Below are 20,233 nucleotides of genomic sequence, written 5' to 3'. Positions count from 1 at the left end.
CGATTCCGCCCCTTCCCGGTGGAGTTTTCCCCTGGGACATCCCCAAACTCGGATTCCCACCTTTTTGTTTGCATTTACCCCTCCTTTGCCCCCGCAGGTCTCCCACCTTCGCCGGGGGCCTCTTCGCCATCTCCAGGTCCTACTTCGAGCACCTCGGCGCCTACGACGACCAGATGGAGATCTGGGGGGGGGAGAACGTCGAAATGTCCTTCAGGGTGAGGTTCAGGTGTGAGGAAAACATCTCTCTTTTAAATTTAAATTTAATTCCGTTTCAATTGTAATTTTAAATGTTTTAAATCCCTCGTAAACCCCGGGGAAGGAAGAAACCAGGGAAGGATTTACTCGATGCATTGGGACTTTCCTCCCGCCGAGTTTCTGGGGGAAAGACCCCTTGGGTTTAAATTTCCTGCGTTTTATAGATTTACAAAATCCTGCCTTTTTCAGATAAGCTCAATATATTCATTTTTTGCCTAGAAAGGTTTCTTTTCTCTGAAAAAGGGGCTTTCCCTTCTTTGGGCATCATCCTCTGCCAAACGTGATGGATCTTCCTTTGTTCTTTCAGCCCAAAGAGAGAAGAGAAGCCCCAAATTCTCACACGGCCCCGAAAGATTTTAATTTTTAGGAATTTTTATATTTCCCTTATCTGGCTGAAAAAAAGACCCTCTTCCCTCCTTTTTTTCCCTTTCCTCCTTTTCCCTCTTCCCCCTTTTCCCTCTTCCCCCCTTTTTTCCTCTTCCCCCCTTTTTTCCTCTTCCCCCCTTTTTTCCTCTTCCCCCCTTTTTTCCTCTTCCCCCCTTTTTTCCTCTTCCCCCCTTTTTTCCTCTTCCCCCCTTTTTTCCTCTTCCCCCCTTTTTTCCTCTTCCCCCCTTTTTTCCTCTTCCCCCCTTTTTTCCTCTTCCCCCCTTTTTTCCTCTTCCCCCCTTTTTTCCTCTTCCCCCCTTTTTTCCTCTTCCCCCCTTTTTTCCTCTTCCCCCCTTTTTTCCTCTTCCCCCCTTTTTTCCTCTTCCCCCCTTTTTTCCTCTTCCCCCCTTTTTTCCTCTTCCCCCCTTTTTTCCTCTTCCCCCCTTTTTTCCTCTTCCCCCCTTTTTCCTCTTTATATTTTGATCACCCCTTATCAATATTATGTAAATACCAGGCTGGAATATCGGGATATGGAGACTTCCCTAGTTTAGGCCCAGACTAAACCATGACATTCCCACAGGTCTGGAATTAAATACCAGGCTGGAATATTGGGATATGGATTCCCACAAGTCTGGCAGTAAATAACAGGCTGGAATATTGGAATATAGAGACTTTCCTAGTTTAGGCCCAGACTAAACTATGACATTCCCACAGGTCTGGAATTAAATACCAGACTGGAATATGGATATGAAGACTTCCCTAGTTTAGGTCCAGACTAAATCACTCCATTCCCACAGGTCTGGCAGTAAATAACATTATGGAATACTGGGATATGGATTCCCACAGGTCTGACAGTCAAAAACAGGTTGGAATATCCAGACAGGGAGACTTCCCTAGTTTAGGCCCAGACTAAACCATGACATTCCCACAGGTCTGGAATTATATACCAGGCTGTAATATCGGGATATGGACACTTCCCTAGTTTAGGTCCAGACTAAACCACTCCATTCCCACAGGTCTGGCAGTAAATAATGGGATGGAATATCAGGATATGTACACTTCCCTGTTTTAGGCCCAGACTAAACCACTCCATTCCTACAGGTCTGGCAGTAAATAACAGGCTGGAATATCGGGATATGGAGACTTCCCTAGTTTAGGCCCAGACTAAACCATTCCCACAGGTCTGGCAGTAAATAACAGGCTGGAATACTGGGACATGGAGACTTCCCTAGTTTAGGCCTAAGACTAAACCATGAGATTCCAATAGGTCTGGCAGTAAATAACGAGCTGGAATATTGGAATATAGAGACTTTCCTGGTTTAGGCCCAGACTAAACCATGACATTCCCACAGGTCTGGCAGTAAATAACAGGCTGGAATACTGGGATGTGGACACTTCCCTAGTTTAGGCCTAAGACCAAACCCTCCCCCAGGTCTGGCAGTAAATAACGGGTGGAATATTGGGATATGGACACTTCCCTAGTTTAGGCCCAGACTAAACCATCCCCACAGGTGTGGCAGTAAACAACAGGCGGGAATACTGGGATGTGGACACTTCCCTACTTTAGGCCCAAGACTAAACCCTCCCGCAGGTGTGGCAGTAAATAATGGGATGGAATATGGAGATTTGGACACTTCCCTACTTTAGGCCTAAGACTAAACTCTCCCGCAGGTGTGGCAGTGAATAATGGGATGGAATACTGGGATATGGACACTTCCCTACCTTAGGTCTAAGACTAAGCCCTCCCCTAGGTCTGGCAGTAAATAACGGGGTGGAATATGGAGATTTGGACACTTCCCTGGTTTAGGCCTAAGACTAAACCCTCCCCCAGGTGTGGCAGTAAATAATGGGATGGAATATGGAGATTTGGACACTTCCCTAGTTTAGGCCTAAGACTAAACCATCCCCACAGGTGTGGCAGTAAACAACAGGCTGGAATACTGGGATGTGGACACTTCCCTACTTTAGACCTAAGACTAAACCCTCCTGTAGGTGTGGCAGTAAATAACGGGGTGGAATATCAGGATATGGACACTTCCCTGGTTTAGGCCTAAGACTAAACCCTCCCTGCAGGTGTGGCAGTGAATAATGGGATGGAATACTGGGATATGGACACTTCCCTGGTTTGGGCCCAGACTAAACCCTCCCGCAGGTGTGGCAGTAAACAACAGGCTGGAATACTGGGATGTGGACACTTCCCTACTTTAGGCCCAGACTAAGCCCTCCCGCAGGTGTGGCAGTAAATAATGGGATGGAATATGGAGATTTGGACACTTTCCTACCTTAAGCCTAAGACTAAGCCCTCCCTCAAGTGTGGCAGTAAACAACAGGCTGGAATACTGGGATATGGAGACTTTCCTACTTTAGGCTTAAGACTAAACCCTCCTGCAGGTGTGGCAGTAAATAACGGGGTGGAATATTGGGATATGGAGACTTCCCTAGTTTAGGCCTAAGACTAAACCCTCCCTGCACGTCTGGCAGTAAATAATGGGATGGAATATGGAGATTTGGACACTTCCCTGGTTTAGGCCTAAGACTAAACCATCCCCACAGGTGTGGCAGTAAATAATGGGGTGGAATATTGGCATATGGACGCTTCCCTACTTTAGGCCTAAGACTAAACCCTCCCGCAGGTGTGGCAGTAAATAACGGGATGGAATATGGAGATTTGGACACTTTCCTGGTTTAGACCTAAGACTAAACCCTCCCGCAGGTGTGGCAGTAAATAATGGGATGGAATATGGAGATTTGGACACTTCCCTGGTTTAGGCCCAGACTAAACCATCCCCACAGGTGTGACAGTAAATAATGGGATGGAATATCGGGTTATGGACACTTCCCTGGTTTAGGCCTAAGACTAAGCCCTACCGCAGGTGTGGCAGTAAATAATGGGATGAAATATGGAGATTTGGACATTTTCCTGGTTTAGACCTAAGACTAAACCATCCCCACAGGTGTGGCAGTAAATAATGGGGTGGAATATGGAGATTTGGACACTTCCCTGGTTTAGGCCTAAGACTAAACCCTCCCGCAGGTGTGGCAGTGCGGGGGGCAGGTGGAGATCATCCCCTGCTCCGTGGTGGGCCACGTGTTCCGCTCCAAGAGCCCGCACACCTTCCCCAAGGGCACGCAGGTGATCTCCAGGAACCAGGTGCGCCTGGCCGAGGTCTGGATGGACGACTACAAGGAGATCTTCTACAGGAGGAACCAGCAGGCGGCCCAGATGGCCCGGGAGGTAAACTGGGCAGACTGGGAGGGCCTCACTGGTTCTGCTGGTCGGGGGGTGTGGGAGCTTCACCCGAGCAGGGGGAGGGGGGGAACCACCACGTGCAGAATCAGCCAAAAAAAGCTATTTTTGGTTATTTTCTCTGCTAAATCGGGGTGTTTTCTGGTAGAAAAATGACGATTTTTTTTTTTTAATGTATATTTATATAAAAATGGGAGGGCTTTTATGACACGGAAAAGGTACCAAAATATCTCAGGCCTGAGGGGACCCCCCCCACTGGTCTGGGATGACCCCCAGCTCTGAGAAGGGGTTTTTTGGGAGGTTTTCCTTCCTGTTTTCAGAGGTCAGTTTAATTTTCCCACGTGACTTCCTCTATAAAATATCATTTTTCTATAAAAATAAGGTTTTTTACTACACCACCAAAATCCCTCCGAGCTCTTGGGGAGTGGCCGGAGCCTGAGGGGACCTGCCAGGTCTGGGATGACCCCCAGCTATGAGAAGGGGTTTTTTGGGGGTTTTCCTTGCTGTTTTCAGAGGTCAGTTTAATTTTCCCACGTGGCTTTGTCTATAAAATATCATTTTCCCATAAAAATGGGTTTGTTTTTTCACACCACCAAAATACCCCCGAGCTCTTGGGGAGCGGCCGGAGCCTGAGGGGACCTGCCAGGTGACCCCCCCACCGGTCTGGGATGACCCCCAGCTCCGAGAAGGGTTTTTTTGGGGGGGATTTTCAGAGGTCAGTTTAATTTTCCCACGTGGCTTTGTCACTAAAATATCATTTTTCTATAAAAATGGGTTTTTTTTACAACATCAAAATCCCTCCAAGCTCTTGGGGAGCGGTTGGAGCCTGAGGGGACCTGCCGGGTCTGGGATGACCCCCCAGCTCCGAGAAGGGGTTTTTGGGTTGGTTTTTTTTTTTCCCTTGCCGTTTTCGGAGGTTCAGTTTCGTTTTCTCCACGTGGCTTCGTCGATAGAAGTCGTTTGGTGACATTACAGAGCGGCGGCGGCTGCGGGAGCGGCTCCACTGCCGGAACTTCACGTGGTACCTGCAGAACGTTTACCCCGAGATGTTCGTCCCCGACCTCACCCCGACCTTCTACGGGGCGGTGAGTGCCGGGAGAGCGCCGAGAATTCCCGCCGGGAACAACCGAGCGGGAAAATCCCCCGGCCTTGGGTTGAGGGGGTCGCTTTAGGTGCTGCCGCGTCTGTCGCCTGTCCCCCTGTCTGTCCCCGTGTCTGTCCCCCTGTCTGTCCCCGTGTCTGTCCCCCTGTCTGTCCCCCTGTCTGTCCCCGTGTCTGTCCCCGAATCCGTCCCCGGCTGGCGGGGCGGGTTTTTGGGCTGCGGCCCCGCTGGAATCCGGCAGAGCCGGTTTTTGGGGGGGCAGTTCCGGGGGGGGAACCCGCGGGGACGCGGCTTTTTGGGGCAGAGTGGGGACAAAGAGCTGCAAAGTTTCCCCTCGAGAGAACCGAACGCCGGCCCGGAACGGGATGGGCTTGGAAAACTCGGCTGGGGACGGGACACGGAGCTCCGGCTCCATCCCTAAGGAATCTGGGGACAGACAGGACACGGAGCTCCGGCTCCATCCCTAAGGAATTGGGAACAGGCAGGACACGGAGCTCCGGCTCCATCCCTGAGGAATTGGGAACAGGCAGGACACAGAGCTCCAGCTCCTTTCCAAAGGAATCTGGGGACAGGCGGGACACGGAGCTCCGGCTCCATTCCTAAGGAATTGGGAACAGACAGGACACGGAGCTCCAATTCCATCCCTGAGGATTTGGGAACAGACAGGACTCGGAGCTTCAGCTCCATTCCTGAGGAATTGGGAACAGGCAGGACACGGAGCTCCAATTCCATCCCTGAGGAATTGGGAATAGGCAGGACACGGAGCTCCGGCTCCATTCCTGAGGAATTGGGAACAGGCAGGATTTGCAGCTCCAATCCCATCCCTGAGGACGGAGCTGCCCAAAAAGCCCCTTTTCCCCGAGCCGGGTGTTGGGTCCCGGGGCTGCCCCTCCCCAGCCGGGTCCGTGTGACAGCGGGGGACAGGGAGGGGACAGCAGGTGACAGGGAGGTGACAGCAGGTGACAGGGAGGTGACAGAGGTGACAGGGAGGGGACAGCAGGTGACAGGGAGGGGACAGCAGGTGACAGAGGTGACAGGGAGGGGACAGCAGGTGACAGCAGGTGACAGAGACGTGACAGCAGGTGACAGATGTGACAGCAGGTGACAGAGAGGGGACAGCAGGTGACAGATGTGACAGCAGGTGACAGCAGGTGACAGAGAGGTGACAGAGAAGTGACAGCAGGTGACAGCAGGTGACAGGGAGGGGACAGCAGGTGACAGAGGTGACAGGGAGGGGACAGCAGGTGACAGGGAGGGGACAACGAGGTGACAGCAGGTGACAGAGGGGACAGCAGGTGACAGAGGGGACAGCAGGTGACAGAGGGGACAGAGAGGAGACAGCAGGTGACAGCGAGGTGACAGCAGGTGACAGAGGGGACAGCAGGTGACACAGGTGACAGAGACGTGACAGCAGGTGACAGAGAGGGGACAGCAGGTGACAGAGGGGTGACAGCAGGTGACAGAGAGGTGACAGCAGGTGACAGGGAGGGGACAGCAGGTGACAGATGTGAGAGCAGGTGACAGCAGGTGACAGCAGGTGACAGAGAGGGGACAGCAGGTGACAGGGAGGGGACAGCAGGTGACAGCCAGGCTGGCGCCGGGTCCTGGCTCCCGTCCAGCTTTTAATTCACCTTTTATTTCCTGGAGCCTCGGCCCGGGCGGTTTCTCCTTTGCCTCGGGGGTTGGCCCGGGAGTTCCCCGTGTCCTGGAAAGGTCCCGGCCCCGGACGCGGCGCTCCCGGCCCGTGTTTGCAGAGCGATCACCGGAGCCCTGCGCGGCCCGGAGCCGGGGCGGGGCCTGTCCCGCCCCTCTGAGACTCTTTTTTCCCCCCCTTTCCTCCTTTCCCCCCTCCCTTTCCTCCTTTTCCCCCTCCCTTTCCTCCTTTCACTCCCCTTTTCCTCCCTTCTTCCTCTATATTCCCCCTTTTCTCTTTATTTCCCCCCCTTGTCTCCCCCCCTTTTTTCTCTTCCCCCCTTTTTCCTCTTCCCTCCTTTTTTTCCTTCTCCTTTCCTTTTTTCCCTCTTCCTCCCCTTTTTTTCCTCTTCCTCCCCCTTTTTCCTCTTCCCCCTGTTCCTCCTCTTTATTCCCTCCCTTCCTCCTCTTTATTTCTCCCCCTCCTTATTCCCTCCCTTTTTTTTCCTCTTCCCCTCTTCCTCCTCTTCATTCCCTCCCTTTCCTCTTTATTTCCCCCCTCACCTTCCCCCCTTTTTCTCTCCTCGCCTTTCCTCTTCCCCCCTTTTCCTCTTCCCTCCCTTCCTCCTCTTTATTCCCTCCCTTTCCTCCTCTTTATTTCTCCCCCTCATCTTCCCCCCTTCCTCCTCTCCCCCCCTTTTCCTGCTCTTCTCCCCCGTCCTTCCTTTTCCCCTCCCTTCCTCCTCCTCTTTTTCCCCCTCCCCTCCCCACAGATAAAAAATGAGGGCACCAAGAGCTGCCTGGACGTCGGGGAGAACAACCACGGGGGGAAGCCCCTCATCATGTACCCCTGCCACGGGCTGGGGGGCAACCAGGTGGGCGCCCCCGACCCCTCATTTCCCCTCCTGTCCCCCCGGGGGGTGACCCTCGGGGGGCTCGGCCCGACGCGTCCCCGCCCTGTCCCCGCAGTATTTCGAGTACACGAGCCAGCGGGAGCTGCGGCACAACATCGGCCGGGAGCTGTGCCTGCGGGCGGGGCCGGGCCCGGCCGAGCTGGGCGAGTGCCAGTTCCGAGGGAAGCCCGGCCGGGTGCCCGCCAACGAGGAGTGGGAGCTGGGACAGGTGAGGGGGGCACCGCCCCGGCCCGGGAATCCCCTCTGGGGAGGGAGAATCGTCCCCGCCGCGGGGCTGGTCCTCTGCCGGTTCCCATCGGTCACACCCCTCGTTCATCCCCTCGGGTCACACCCAATTCACCCTCCTATCACACCCCTCGTTCACCCCCCCCCCCCCCCGGTCACACCCTCATTCACCTTCTGGTCACACCTTCATTGACCCCCCCGGTCACACCCCCGGTCACCCCTTTGGTCACACCCCCATTCACCTTCTGGTCACACCCCCATTAAGTCCCTTGGTCACATCCCCATTCACCCCTTTGGTCACACCCCCATTGACCCCCCCAGTCACACGCCTGGTCACACCCCGGTCACACCCCCATTCACACCCCCATTCACCCCCTGGTCACACCCCCATTCACCCCCCGGTCACACCCCCCTTTGACCCCTCTGTCACACCCCCATTATCACCCTGGTCACACCTCCATTGTCCCCCTCGTTCACACCCCATTCACTTTCTGGTCACACCCCCGTTCACCCCTTTGGTCACACCCCCATTAACTCCCTTGGTCACACCCCCATTCAGCCTCTGGTCACACCCCCATTGACCCCCCCATGTCACACCCCCATTCACCCCTTTGCTCACACCCCATTCACCCCTCTGGTCACGCCCCCATTGACCCCTCCCCTGGTCACACCCACATTCACCCTCTGGTCACACCCCCCTTTGACCCCTCCCCGGTCACACCCCCATTCACCCCCCCTTGGGTCACACCCTGTTGACCCCTTTGCTCACACCCCCATTCACATTCTGGTCACACCCCCATTCACCCCTTTACTCACACCCCTCGTTCACCCCCCCATTCACACCCCTATTCACCCCCTGACCCCACCCCCATTCACCCTCCCTGGTCACACCCCTATTGACCCCCCCCAGTCACACCCCCATTAACCCTTTGGCCACATCCCCATTGACCCCCTCGGTCACACCCCCATCCATCAACCCCGGTCACACCCCCAGTCACCCCCCAGTCACACTCCCCTGTGACCCCTCCCCTGGTCACACCCCCATTCACCTTCTGGTCACACCCCCCCAGTCACACGCCCCTTTGACCCCTCCCCTGGTCACACCCCCATTCACCTTCTGGTCACACCCCCCCAGTCACACTCCCCTGTGACCCCTCCCCTGGTCACACCCCCATTCACCTTCTGGTCACACCCCCCCAGTCACACCCCCCTTTGACCCCTCCCTTGGTCACACCCCCATTCACCTTCTGGTCACACCCCCGTTCACCCCTTTGGTCACACCCCCATTGAACCCCCCTGGTCACACCCCCAGTCACCGCCCGCTCACACCCACATTGGCCCCCTGGTCACACCCCCCATTCACCACCACCCCCCTCCCATCATACCCCCACCGACCCCAGTCACCCCTTTGGTCACCCCCCCCATTCACCCGGTCACACCCCCATTCACCCCTTTGGTCACACCCCCACTGACCCCCCCCCCCACTCACACCCCCATTCACCCCTCTGGTCACACCCCAGTCACACCCCGGTCACACCCCCATTCACCCCTTTGGTCACACCCCAGTCACACCCCTGGTCACACCCCGGTCATACCCCCATTCACCCCCGAGGTTACACCCCTGTCACACCCCTGTCACACCCCCATTCACCCCTGGGTCACACCCCTGTAACACCCCTATCACACCTCATTAACCCCTTTGGTCACACCCCTGGTCACACCCCGGTCACACCCCCATTCACCCCTTGGTCACACCCTCATTCACCACCACCCCCCGTCACGCCCCTGTCACACCCCTGTCACACCCCCACTCACCCCTTTGGTCACACCCCTGTCACACCCCCATTCACCCCGAGGTTACACCCCTGTCACACCCCTATCACACCTCATTCACCCCTTTGACCACACCCCTTTGGTCACACCCTGGTCACACCCCTGGTCACACCCTTGGTCACACCCCTGTCACACCCCCATTCACCCCGAGGTTACACCCCTGTCACACCCCTATCACACCTCATTAACCCCTTTGGTCACACCCCGGTCACACCCCCATTCACCCCGAGGTTACACCCCTGGTCACACCCCGGTCACACCCCCATTCACCCCTTGGTCACACCCTCATTCACCACCCCCCGTCACACCCCTGTCACACCCCCTGTCACACCCCCACTCACCCCTTTGGTCACACCCCTGTCACACCCCCATTCACCCCGAGGTTACACCCCTGTCACACCCCCATCACACCTCATTCACCCCCTTTGACCACACCCCTTTGGTCACACCCTGGTCACACCCCTGGTCACACCCCCGGTCACACCCCGGTCACACCCCCATTCACCCCATGTCACACCCCTGTCACACCCCCATTCACCCCGAGTTACACCCCTGTCACACCCCATCACACCTCATTCACCCCTTTGACCACACCCCTTTGGTCACACCCTGGTCACACCCCTGGTCACACCCCTGATCACACCCCGGTCACACCCCCATTCACCCCGAGGTTACACCCCTGTCACACCCCTATCACACCTCATTCACCCCTTTGGCCACACCCCTTTGGTCACACCCCCACTCACCCCTTTGGCCACACCCCTTTGGTCACACCCCCACTCACCCCTTTGGCCACACCCCTTTGGTCACTCCTTGGTCACACCCCCACTCACCCCCGGGTCGCGCCCCCATTGACCCCCGGGTGGGATCGGGCTCTGCTCCCAGGAAGCAGCAGCAGGACAAGAGGGTTTGGTCTTCAGCTGTGCCAGGGGAGGGGCAGGTTGGATATTAGGAAGAATTTCTTTCCAGAGAGGGATCAGACACTGGAATGGGCTGCCCAGGGAGGGGGTGGATTCTCCATCCCTGGAGGTGTTTAAGGACAGACTGGATGTGGCATCAGTGCCATGGGCTGGGAACCACGGCGGGGTTGGATCAAGGGTTGGACTGGATGAGCTCAGAGGTCCCTTCCAACCCGGCTGACTCTGTGATTTTGTGATTCTGTGATTCTCTGATTCTTTGATTCTCTAATTCTCCGATTCTGTGATTCCGTGATTCTTTGATTCTCTAATTCTCTGATTCTGTGATTCCGTGATTCTCTGATTCTCTGATTCTTTCATTCTCTGATTCTCTGATTCCGTGATTCTCTAATTCTCTAATTTCCTGATTCCATGATTCTCTAATTCTCTGATTCTCTAATCCTCTGATTCTGTGATTCTCTGATTCTCTGACTCTGTGATTCTCTAATTCTTTAATTCTCTGATTCTCTGATTATAACGTTCTCTGATTCTCTGATTCTCAAATTCTATTATTCTCTGATTCTCTGATTCTCTGATTCTTTGATTCTGATTCTCTGATTCCATGACTCTCAGATTCTCTAGTTCTCTGATTCTCTGGTTCTTTAATTCTCTGATTTTCCGATTCTCTGATTCTGTGATTCTCTAATTCTCTAATTTTCTGATTCTGTGATTCTCTGATTCTCTGATTTTCTAATTCTGTGATTCTCTGATTCTCTAATTCTCTGATTCTCTGGTTCTTTAATTCTCTGGTTCTTTAATTCTCTAATGCTCTGATTCTCTAGTTCTGTGATTCTCTGATTCTCTGACTCTGTGATTCTCTAATTCTTTAATTCTCTGATTCTCTGATTATAAGATTCTGTGATTCTCTGATTCTCTGATTCTCTGATTCTTTGATTCTGATTCTCTGATTCCATGACTCTCTGATTCTCTAATTCTCTGATACTCTAATTCTCTGATTCTCTGGTTCTTTAATTCTCTAATTCTCTAACTCTCTGGTTCTCTGATTCTCTGATTCTCTAATTCTCTGATTCTCTGATTCTCTAATTCTCTGATTCTCTGGTTCTCTAATTCTCTGATTCTCTAATTCTCTGATTCTCTGGTTCTCTAATTCTCTGATTCTCTGATTCTCTGGTTCTCTGGTTCTCTAATCCTCTGATTCTCTGATTCTCTGACTCTGTGATTCTCTAATTCTTTAATTCTCTGATTCTCTGATTCTGTGATTCTCTGATTCTCTGATTCTCTGATTCTCTGATTTTCTAATTCTGTGATTCTCTGATTCTCTAATTCTCTGATTCTCTGGTTCTTTAATTCTCTAATTCTCTGATTCTCTGGTTCTGTGATTCTCTGATTCTCTGATTATAACATTCTGTGATTCTCTGATTCTCTGATTCTCTGATTCTTTGATTCTGATTCTCTGATTCCATGACTCTCTGATTCTCTAATTCTCTGATACTCTGATTCTCTAATTCTCTAATTCTCTGATTCTCTGGTTCTCTGATTCTGTGATTCTCTAATTCTCTGATTCTCTGATACTCTAATTCTCTAATTCTCTGATTCTCTGATACTCTAATTCTCTGATTCTCTGGTTTTTTGATTCTCTGATTCTCTGATTCTCTGATTCTCTAATTCTCTGATTCTGTGATTCTCTAACTCTCTGGTTCTCTGATTCTCTGATTCTCTGGTTCTCTAATTCTCTAATTCTCTAATTCTCTGATTCTCTGGTTCTTTAATTCTCTGATTCTCTGGTTCTTTAATTCTCTAATTCTCTGATTCTCTGATTCTGTGACTGATTGCTCCCCTTGGTTTCCCGGCAGAACCGGCTCATCAAGAACTTGGCCTCGGGTTCGTGCCTGACGGCGCGGGGGCCTCACCCGGCGCTCGTCCCCTGCGACCTCACCGACCCCCACCAGCTCTGGGCCTTCACCTGACCGGGGCTGAGCCCCCCCGGCCCCGCTCAGGAAAACCAGAACCCGCAAAAACCAACCCAAAACCTTCCTTGGTGGCTTCAATTGAAGAAGCAAAAGCCTCAAAGCTGCTGCATTTTGCCGTGACCTTGAACTGACTCCTGTGCCTTCGGAGCGGGGAATTCCGGGGGCCCCGCTGGGCCCGGGGGGTTCCCCAGGGCCCCCCAAAGTGTGGCACTTGTGGAGACCCCCGTGATGCTCCTCAGGACCTGCTGCTCGTCCTCCCCCTCCCCGGCTCCGGCCGGAGACTCCCGAGCTCCTCCCGGGCATGGAAAAGGTGGATTCCCTTCCCCAGAGGGGGAATCCGGGTGGGAAAAGCGGGAAATGCGGGTGGTGACCACGGGGGGAGGTGACCACGGGTGGCTTGGGGTGGCCCCAGATGGGCAAGGGGAGGAATTGGGATCTGTGCCTTGGATTAGGGAGGGAGGGGATTTTAGGAAGGTCGTGGGGAGATCGTGTTCCCGGGGAAATCCCGAGTTTTCCTTGGAGACCGGAGCAGAACTGCACCAGGTGCTTTGGGATTCTGGAGTTTTGTTCCCCTGGGGGCACACGATGATCCCCATGACCCCAAAGGCTGCTTCCCAGCATTTTCCAGGGGCATTTTTGGGGTTTATAATTGTTGTTGTTGTTGTTGCAAAATGACGATTCCCGGGGGCGATTCCCGCTCGGACTGATCCCGAGCAGGATTTTCCCTGGATGCCACCACGGCATCCAGATCTCCTCAGGTCACCTCTAAGTCCTGGTTTGTTTGGGTTTTTTTTGTCAAGCCCGACTCCTGTCGCTGCCCCTTCCGTCGCCATTTCATTTATCCTCCAGGAAAATCCCCCCGGAAGGGACGGAAAGGGGCAGAACCTGCCTTGGACACGGGACCTCAAATAAAGAGATGATTTATTTTCCACAGATCCCGTCTCCGGCTCCTCCCAGCTCCCCTCGCTCCTCCCATTCCAATTCCCTCCCTCTCCTTGCCCTGAAAACTCCCTTTTGCAGCCAAAATGTGACTTTAATCCCTTTGTGTCACACTTGGGGGGTTCGTTTGGGTCGGGGTGTCCCTGGGTGGGGTGGAGCTTTTGCTGCTGAAATCCCCAAACCCGACACCCAAGAGTGTTGTCCAAGCACTCCCTGACCTCTGGAATTGTGGAATGATGGATTATCCTGAGCTGGGAGGGACCCACAGGGATCATCGACATCAACTCTTGGCTCTGCAAAGGACAAACCCCAACCCCCCAAAATCCCACTGGCCAAGAGTGCTGTCCAAGTGCTCCCTGCCCTCCGGAATCCCGGGATCGTGGAATGGCCGGAGCTGGAGAGAACCCACGAGTGTCCCAGAACTGTGGGACGTGTGGAGTTGGGGGGGACTCACCAGGAACGTTCTGTCCAGCTCCTGGCCCTGCACAGAACAGCCCCAAAACCCCAAAATACCCCAATCCCAATGGATCTGGGTGGTCCAGGCGCTCCCTGACCTCCGGGATCATGGAATCCTGGGATATCTGAGTTGGGAGGGATCCACAGGGATCACAGAATCTTGGAATGTTCGGTGTCGGAGGGGATCCAACAAAGATCCTCGAGTCCAACTCCTGGCCCTGCACAGCACAACCCCAAACCCATCATTAATGCCCCAATCCCACCTTTTTGGCCCCAAAATGGGGTCACAGCCCTTCGTGTCCCCTGGGGGGGTTCCCTCGGGTCGGGCTGTCCCCGGGTGGGACCCTTTGCTTCCGTCCCTGCCCCTCCCTTGGGGCCGATCAAACAACCCCGAGTGTGGGGAGATCGTGTTCCCGGCAACCCTCCTGTTTTCCTGGAGATAAGGGCAGAACTGCTCCAGGTGCTCTGGAATTCCCGCAGCTTTGTTGCCCTGGGCACACGACGGTCCCCGTGACCCCGAGGGCTGTTTGCCAGCGCCTGCACCTCGAGGCCAAAGGTTCCCCCAAAACAGCCCCAAGTCGGAGCTGAAGGGGTGGAAAACGTCACAGTTTTGGCCCCAAATCCGGGTTTTATTCCAGACCTGGTGGGTGTCCCGTTTATCCCCAAAAGAAGGCCCCTGGGGGGGAGGGGGAATCTCCTGATCCAGCCCTGGGGGGTTGGGGAGGGGGGGAAGGTCGTTCCCTGGGTTTGCCTCCATTTCCCCATCCCGATGTGGCACCTTCAGGGCTTGGACCAAACCCTGGGACCATCCCCCAAATCCGGGCCGTGGATGAGCCCCAGGAGGAGCATCCTGGGGGCTGAGAGCGGGACAAACTCGGGACAGGAGTGGGGAAGGGCAGAGCAGCTGGGGGGCACTCAGGGGGTGTCCCACAGACCCAGAGCCGGGGGGCACTCGGGGGGTGTCAGAACCCAGATCCGGGGGGCACTCGGGGGGTGTCAGGACCCAGATCCGGGGGGCACTCGGGGTGTCCAAAGGACCCAGAGCCGGGGGGCACTCGGGGGGTGTCCAAGGACCCAGATCCGGGGGGCACTCGGGGGTGTCCCAAGGACCCAGATCCGGGGGGCACTCGGGGGGTGTCCCAAAGACCCAGAGCCAGGGGGCACTCGGGGGGTGTCCCACAGACCCAGAACTGGGGGGCACTCGGGGGGTGTCCCAAGGCCCCAGAGCCGGGGGGCACTCGGGGGGTGTCCAAGGCCCCAGATCCGGGGGGCACTCGGGGTGTCCCAAGGACCCAGAGCCGGGGGGCACTCGGGAGGTGTCCCAAGGACCCAGATCCGGGGGGCACTCGGGGGGTGTCCCAAGGCCCCAGAGCCGGGGGGCACTCGGGCCGTGCCCGGGGCGCTCCGGCCTTGCCCTCGGGCCGTGTGTGCTCTGGCAGAGGGTCCAAGGCCGCCCGGGGGGGCCGCGGCACCTGCTTTCCTTCCCGCCCCTCCCTCGCCGGCCCCGTTAAAGCGGCCGCGCCGCAGCCCCCGCTCCCGCCGCCTCCGCCGCGCCCCGGGACGAGGACGATGATGAAGATGCTGCAGCTCGTGCTCCTCGCCGCCCTCGCCCTCTGCGGTGGGTGCCCCGACGGAGCCTTCGGCCTCCGACCCCCCCTGACCTCCCCCTCCCGGCCGCCGCTCACCCGTGTCTCTGTCCCTCTGTCCCTCTGTCCCTCTGTCCGTCTGTCCCTCTGTCCCTCTGTCCGTCTGTCCCTCTGTCCCCCTGTCCCTCTGTCCGTCTGTCCCTCTGTCCCCCTGTCCCCCTGTCCCTCTGTCCCTCTGTCCCTCTGTCCCCCTGTCCGTCTGTCCCCCTGTCCCTCTGTCCGTCTGTCCCCCTGTCCGTCTGTCCGTCTGTCCCTCTGTCCGTCTGTCCGTCTGTCCCCAGGGCGCTGCTCCGAGCCGGCTCTCGCGGGCACCCAGCGCGTGGTCGGGGGCACCGAGGCGCGCTCGCACTCCTGGCCCTCCCAGGTGGGTCCTGCCGGGGGTCCCCCGGCCCGGCCCGGGGGTCGCGCGGCCCCGGCACCCGCCAGTGACCCCCCCGTGTGTCCCCCCCGCCCAGATCTCCCTGCAGTATTCCTCGGGGGGCAGCTGGCACCACACCTGCGGGGGATCCCTCATCCAGAGGAACTGGGTCATGACGGCAGCCCACTGCGTCACCAGGTCAGTGCCCACCCTGAAAACCCCGCGGCAAAATCCTTTGCACCCCCAAAACCTCCTTCCCACTCTTGGAGGCACCTCTGGGGCTCCTCACTCAGATGCTCCTCAGGAAAAGCCCTTTGCCCCCAAAAAACCTCCTTCCCAGCCTTGGAGGCACCTCGGGGGCTCCTCAGGAAAAGCCCTTTCTCCCCAAAAAACCCCCTTCCCACCCTTGGCAGCCTCTGGGGCTCCTCACTCGGGGGTCCTCGGCAAAAGCCCTTTGTCCCCAAAAACCTTCCCACCCTCGGAGGCCTTTGGGGCTCCTCGCTCGGGGGCTCCTCGGCAAAAGCCCTTTTTCCCCAAAAACCTTCCCAACCCTGGAGGCCTTTGGGGCTCCTCGCCCGGGGCTCCAGGGCCCGTCTCCGGGAGCATCCTCTCCTCGCCCGGAGCGCTCGGGATCGGCTCAGCCCCGCCCTGAGCGCGCTTTGGGGCCGATCCCCTTTTCCCCCCGGCCGGCAGCAACCTGAACTTCCGCGTGGTGGCCGGGGAGCACAACCTGAGCGCCAACGAGGGCACCGAGCAGGTCTTCAGCGTCAGCAGGATCATCATCCACCCCTTCTATAACAGCAACAACGTCGCCGCAGGGTAACGCCCGCGGGAGGGGGCTCGGGGGGAGCCCGGCCGCCCTTCGGGGGGGCCCGGCCACAACCTCTCCCCTCTCCCTCCCCTGGGCAGCTACGACATCGCCCTGCTGCGCCTGGGCAGCTCGGCCACCCTCAACAGCTACGTGCAGCTGGCGGTGCTGCCCCAGGAGGGCACCGTCCTGCCCAACAACTACCCCTGCTACATCACGGGCTGGGGCCGCACCCGCAGTGAGTCCGGGGGGGCCCCAATGCCCCCGACCGGGGGCACCGCGGGGAGCTCAGGCGGCTTTGGGAGCCCGGGCGGGGCCGGGAGGCGTCACGGGAGGCTTGGCCGGGGGCCGGGGGGGCTTGGGGGGATTCGGGGGGCACGGGGGCCGGGGGGGTTTTGGGGGGATTCGGGGGGCACGGGGGCCGGGGGGGGGTTTGGGGGATTCGGGGGGCACGGGGGCCGGGGGGGGGCCGCTGGCCGGGCTGGGGCCGGGGGGGCCGCGGGGGCCGCGGGTCGGGGCCGGAGGGCACTGACGGCGCCGGGTCCGTGCAGCCAACGGGCAGCTGTCCAGCGTCCTGCTCCAGGCCTACCTGCCCGTGGTGGACTACCAGACCTGCTCCAGCTCGGCCTACTGGGGCTCCACCGTCAAGAACACCATGGTCTGTGCCGGCGGCGACGGCGTGCGCTCCGGCTGCCAGGCACGGCCCTGCTCCCCCCCCGGGCACCTCCAGCATCCCCGGGCACCTCCAGCATTCCCTTGTGCACCTCCAGCATCCCCCCAGCACCTCCAGCATCCCCCCCCCGGGCACCTCCAGCATCCCCGGGCACCTCCAGCATTCCCTTGTGCACCTCCAGCATCCCCCCGGGCACCTCCAGCATCCCCTTGTGCACCTCCAGCATCCCCCCGGGCACCTCCAGCATCCCCCCAGCACCTCCAGCATCCCCCCCCCGGGCACCTCCAGCATCCCCCGGGCACCTCCAGCATCCCCCCAGCACCTCCAGCATCCCCTGGGCACCTCCAGCATCCCCCGGGCACCTCCAGCATCCCCCTCAGCACCTCCAGCATCCACCCAGCACCTCCAGCATCCCCCTGGGCACCTCCAGCATCCCCCAGGCACCTCCAGCATCCCCCGGGCACCTCCAGCATCCCCTTGGGCACCTCCAGCATCCCCTGGGCACCTCCAGCATCCCCCTTGTGCACCTCCAGCATCCCTGGAGCACCTCCAGCATCCCCTCTGCCCCCGGGGAACTCTAACCCAGCCCCTCTCTGTGCCCCTCCGGGCACCTCCAGCATCCCTGGAGCCCCTGACCCCTCCCTGTGGCCCTCTCTGGCCCCTCTCTGTGCCCCCCGGCACCTCCAGCATCCCCTCTGCCCCCCAGGGAACTCTCTGTGCCCCCCCAGCACCTCCAGTGTCCCCGCTCCCCTCACTCACCGTTCCCTGGCTGGGCCTCCCCCGTTCCCCCTCCTTCCCCTCGCTCACTGACCCCTCACTGTGCCCCCGTTACCCCCCGGACCCCTTTCCCCCCATTCACCGGCCCCTCTCTGCACTCCCCCGGCTCCTCCTTCCCCTCTGGCTCACCCACCCCTCGCCCTGACCCCCCTTTCCCCCTCTCACCCCCAGCCCCTCCCTCTGCCCCCCCGGCTCCCCCGAGCCCCTGTGCCCCCTCTGACCCCCCTGTGCCCCCTCTGACCCCCCTGTGCCCCCTCTGACCCCCTGTCCCCGCAGGGCGATTCGGGCGGTCCCCTCCACTGCGCCGTCAATGGCCAGTACCAGGTGCACGGGGTCACCAGCTTCGTGTCCAGCCTGGGCTGCAACACGGTCCTCAAGCCCACCGTGTTCACGCGCGTCTCCGCCTACATCTCCTGGATCAACAGCGTGAGGCCCCAGCCGGCTCCGGACCCGCCCATCGACCCTTCCCATTCCCGACCCCCATTCCCCTTCCCGTTCCCGTTCCCTGCCCCGTTCCCCTTCCCCTTCCCGGCCCCGTTCCCTGCCCCGTTCCCCTTCCCCTTCCCGACCCCATTCCCCTTCCTGGCCCCGTTCCCAGCCCCCTTCCCCTTCCCCTTCCCATTCCCGACCCCTTTCCCCTTCCCGGCCCCGTTCCCCTTCCCGTTCCGCTTTCCCAACCCTGTTCCCAGCCCCCTTCCCATTCCCCTTCCCATTCCCCTTTCCGTTTCCAACTCCATTCCCGTTCCCCTTCCCATTCCCCTTCCCGGCCCCGTTCCCACCCCGTTCCCATTCCCATTCCCATTCCCATTCCCACTCCCATTCCCATTCCCATTGCCATTCCCCTTCTCGTTCCCCTTCTCGTTCCCGTTCCCGACTCCGTTCCCGTTCCCGTTCCCCTCTCCGCCCCCGTTCCTGTTCCCCGTTCCCATTCCCGTTCCCGACCCCGTTTCCCTTCCCGTTACCGTTCCCGTTACCGTTCCCATTCCCGTCCCCGCCCCGTTCCCGCCCCCGTTCCTGTTCCCAGCCCCGTCCCCGTTTCCATTCCCGTCCCCGATCCCGATCCCGTTCCCGTCCCTGTTCCCCTCCCTATTCCCCTTCCCATTCCCTTCCCGTTCCCCTTTCCAGCCCCTTTCCCGTCCCGGTCCCCTCTCGGCTCAGCCACTGCCTTTGTGCCCCCCAGGTCATCGCCCAGAACTGAGCCGAGCCCCGCCAGCCCCCGGCCCGCCCCGGGGGCACCGCCCGCCCCCCCGGCGCTCCCCGCGCCCCCCGCACCCGCAGCCCCCGCCCGCAATAAAAGCTCTGCCGCCGCCCGGACTCGCTCCCTGCTCTGCCCCGCGCCCGAGCCTTCCTCCTCCTCCTCCTCCTCCTCCTCCTCCTCCTTCTGCCCCCCCGGCCCCCCCGGCCCTCCTCTTCCTCCCCCTCGGGGAAAAGCCCCCGGCTCGGAGCTGGGGGGGCACCGGAACCCCCCGGGATGGGGGAAAAGGGGCAAACGCCGCAAATCCCCTTCCCGGGCAGCACCGCGGGCCCTGGGGACACGGGGGGACACGGGGGGGACACGGGGGGACACGGGGGGACAGGGGGGTACACGGGGGACACGGGGGACACGGGGCATGGGGGGGGACACGGGGGAACACGGGGGATGGGGGGGACACGGGGGGACACGGGGGGACACGGGGGGACACGGGGGGACACGGGGCATGGGGGGGACACGGGGGGACATGGAGGGACACGGGGGGCAGGGGGGGACACGGGGGGACACGGGGGTCATGGGGGACACGGGGGGACACGGGGGGGCATGGAGTGACACGGGGGGGGGACATGGGGGGACATGGAGGGACACGGGGGGGACACGGGGGGACACGGGGACATGGGGGGGACATGGGGGGACACGGAGGGGACATGGGGGGACACGGGGGGACAGAGAAGGACATGCGGGGACACAGAATGATACGGGGGAGACACAGGAGAACACGGGGGGGACACAGGAGAACACGGGGGGGACACAGGAGAACACGGGGGACACACCGAAGGACACAGGAGGGACACAGAAGGACATGGGGGGGACAGAGAAGGACACGGGGGGACACAGGAGAACACGGGGGGGATCCCACTGGG

General features: G+C 58.8%; 2 protein-coding genes and 1 long non-coding RNA gene across 5 annotated transcripts in view; all 3 read left to right on the top strand.

Moving 5' to 3' along the window:
- GALNT6 (polypeptide N-acetylgalactosaminyltransferase 6) overlaps positions 1–12,776 on the top strand; it is a 30,088-nt gene extending 17,312 nt beyond the window's left edge. For all 3 annotated transcript variants that reach the window (XM_051768864.1, XM_051768863.1, XM_051768861.1), the window contains 6 exons: positions 98–215; positions 3,656–3,856; positions 4,822–4,953; positions 7,376–7,477; positions 7,572–7,724; positions 12,345–12,776. In XM_051768864.1, the coding sequence (XP_051624824.1) occupies positions 98–215; positions 3,656–3,856; positions 4,822–4,953; positions 7,376–7,477; positions 7,572–7,724; positions 12,345–12,458 (820 nt within the window). In that variant the 3' untranslated portion in view covers positions 12,459–12,776. The remainder of the gene's footprint in view (positions 1–97; positions 216–3,655; positions 3,857–4,821; positions 4,954–7,375; positions 7,478–7,571; positions 7,725–12,344) is intronic.
- LOC127461263 (uncharacterized) lies at positions 2,178–3,651 on the top strand. Its single transcript, XR_007900016.1, has 4 exons — positions 2,178–2,292; positions 2,373–2,533; positions 3,415–3,494; positions 3,576–3,651. It is a non-coding gene; the product is annotated as an uncharacterized LOC127461263 (long non-coding RNA).
- A 2,586-nt stretch (positions 12,777–15,362) lies between the features above and the next one.
- LOC127461248 (chymotrypsin-like elastase family member 1) lies at positions 15,363–19,339 on the top strand. The gene is made up of 8 exons (XM_051768918.1): positions 15,363–15,474; positions 15,784–15,866; positions 15,958–16,058; positions 16,554–16,679; positions 16,770–16,906; positions 17,220–17,365; positions 18,395–18,544; positions 19,299–19,339. Exons 1-8 carry the CDS (start codon positions 15,426–15,428, stop codon positions 19,314–19,316), a joined length of 810 nt encoding a protein of 269 aa, XP_051624878.1. The 5' UTR covers positions 15,363–15,425; the 3' UTR covers positions 19,317–19,339.
- The last annotated feature ends 894 nt before the right edge of the window (positions 19,340–20,233 follow it).

This window comes from Manacus candei, unplaced genomic scaffold (assembly GCF_025592945.1).
Source record: "Manacus candei isolate 608988 ecotype Guabito, Panama unplaced genomic scaffold, ASM2559294v1 h1tg000098l, whole genome shotgun sequence".
Classification (NCBI taxonomy): domain Eukaryota; kingdom Metazoa; phylum Chordata; class Aves; order Passeriformes; family Pipridae; genus Manacus; species Manacus candei.
The sequence above is the reverse complement of the archived record's forward strand: the minus strand, read 5'-3'. Positions and strand labels throughout refer to the sequence as shown.

Bases quoted from the DNA above. Each gene is read 5' to 3' on its own strand.
- LOC127461248 (XM_051768918.1), top strand. From the start codon at position 15,426: ATGATGAAGATGCTGCAGCTCGTGCTCCTCGCCGCCCTCGCCCTCTGC. The intron at 15,475-15,783 runs GTGGGTGCCCCG...GTCTGTCCCCAG, and splicing joins CGCCGCCCTCGCCCTCTGCG to GGCGCTGCTCCGAGCCGGCT. The intron at 16,680-16,769 runs GTAACGCCCGCG...TCCCCTGGGCAG, and splicing joins AGCAACAACGTCGCCGCAGG to CTACGACATCGCCCTGCTGC.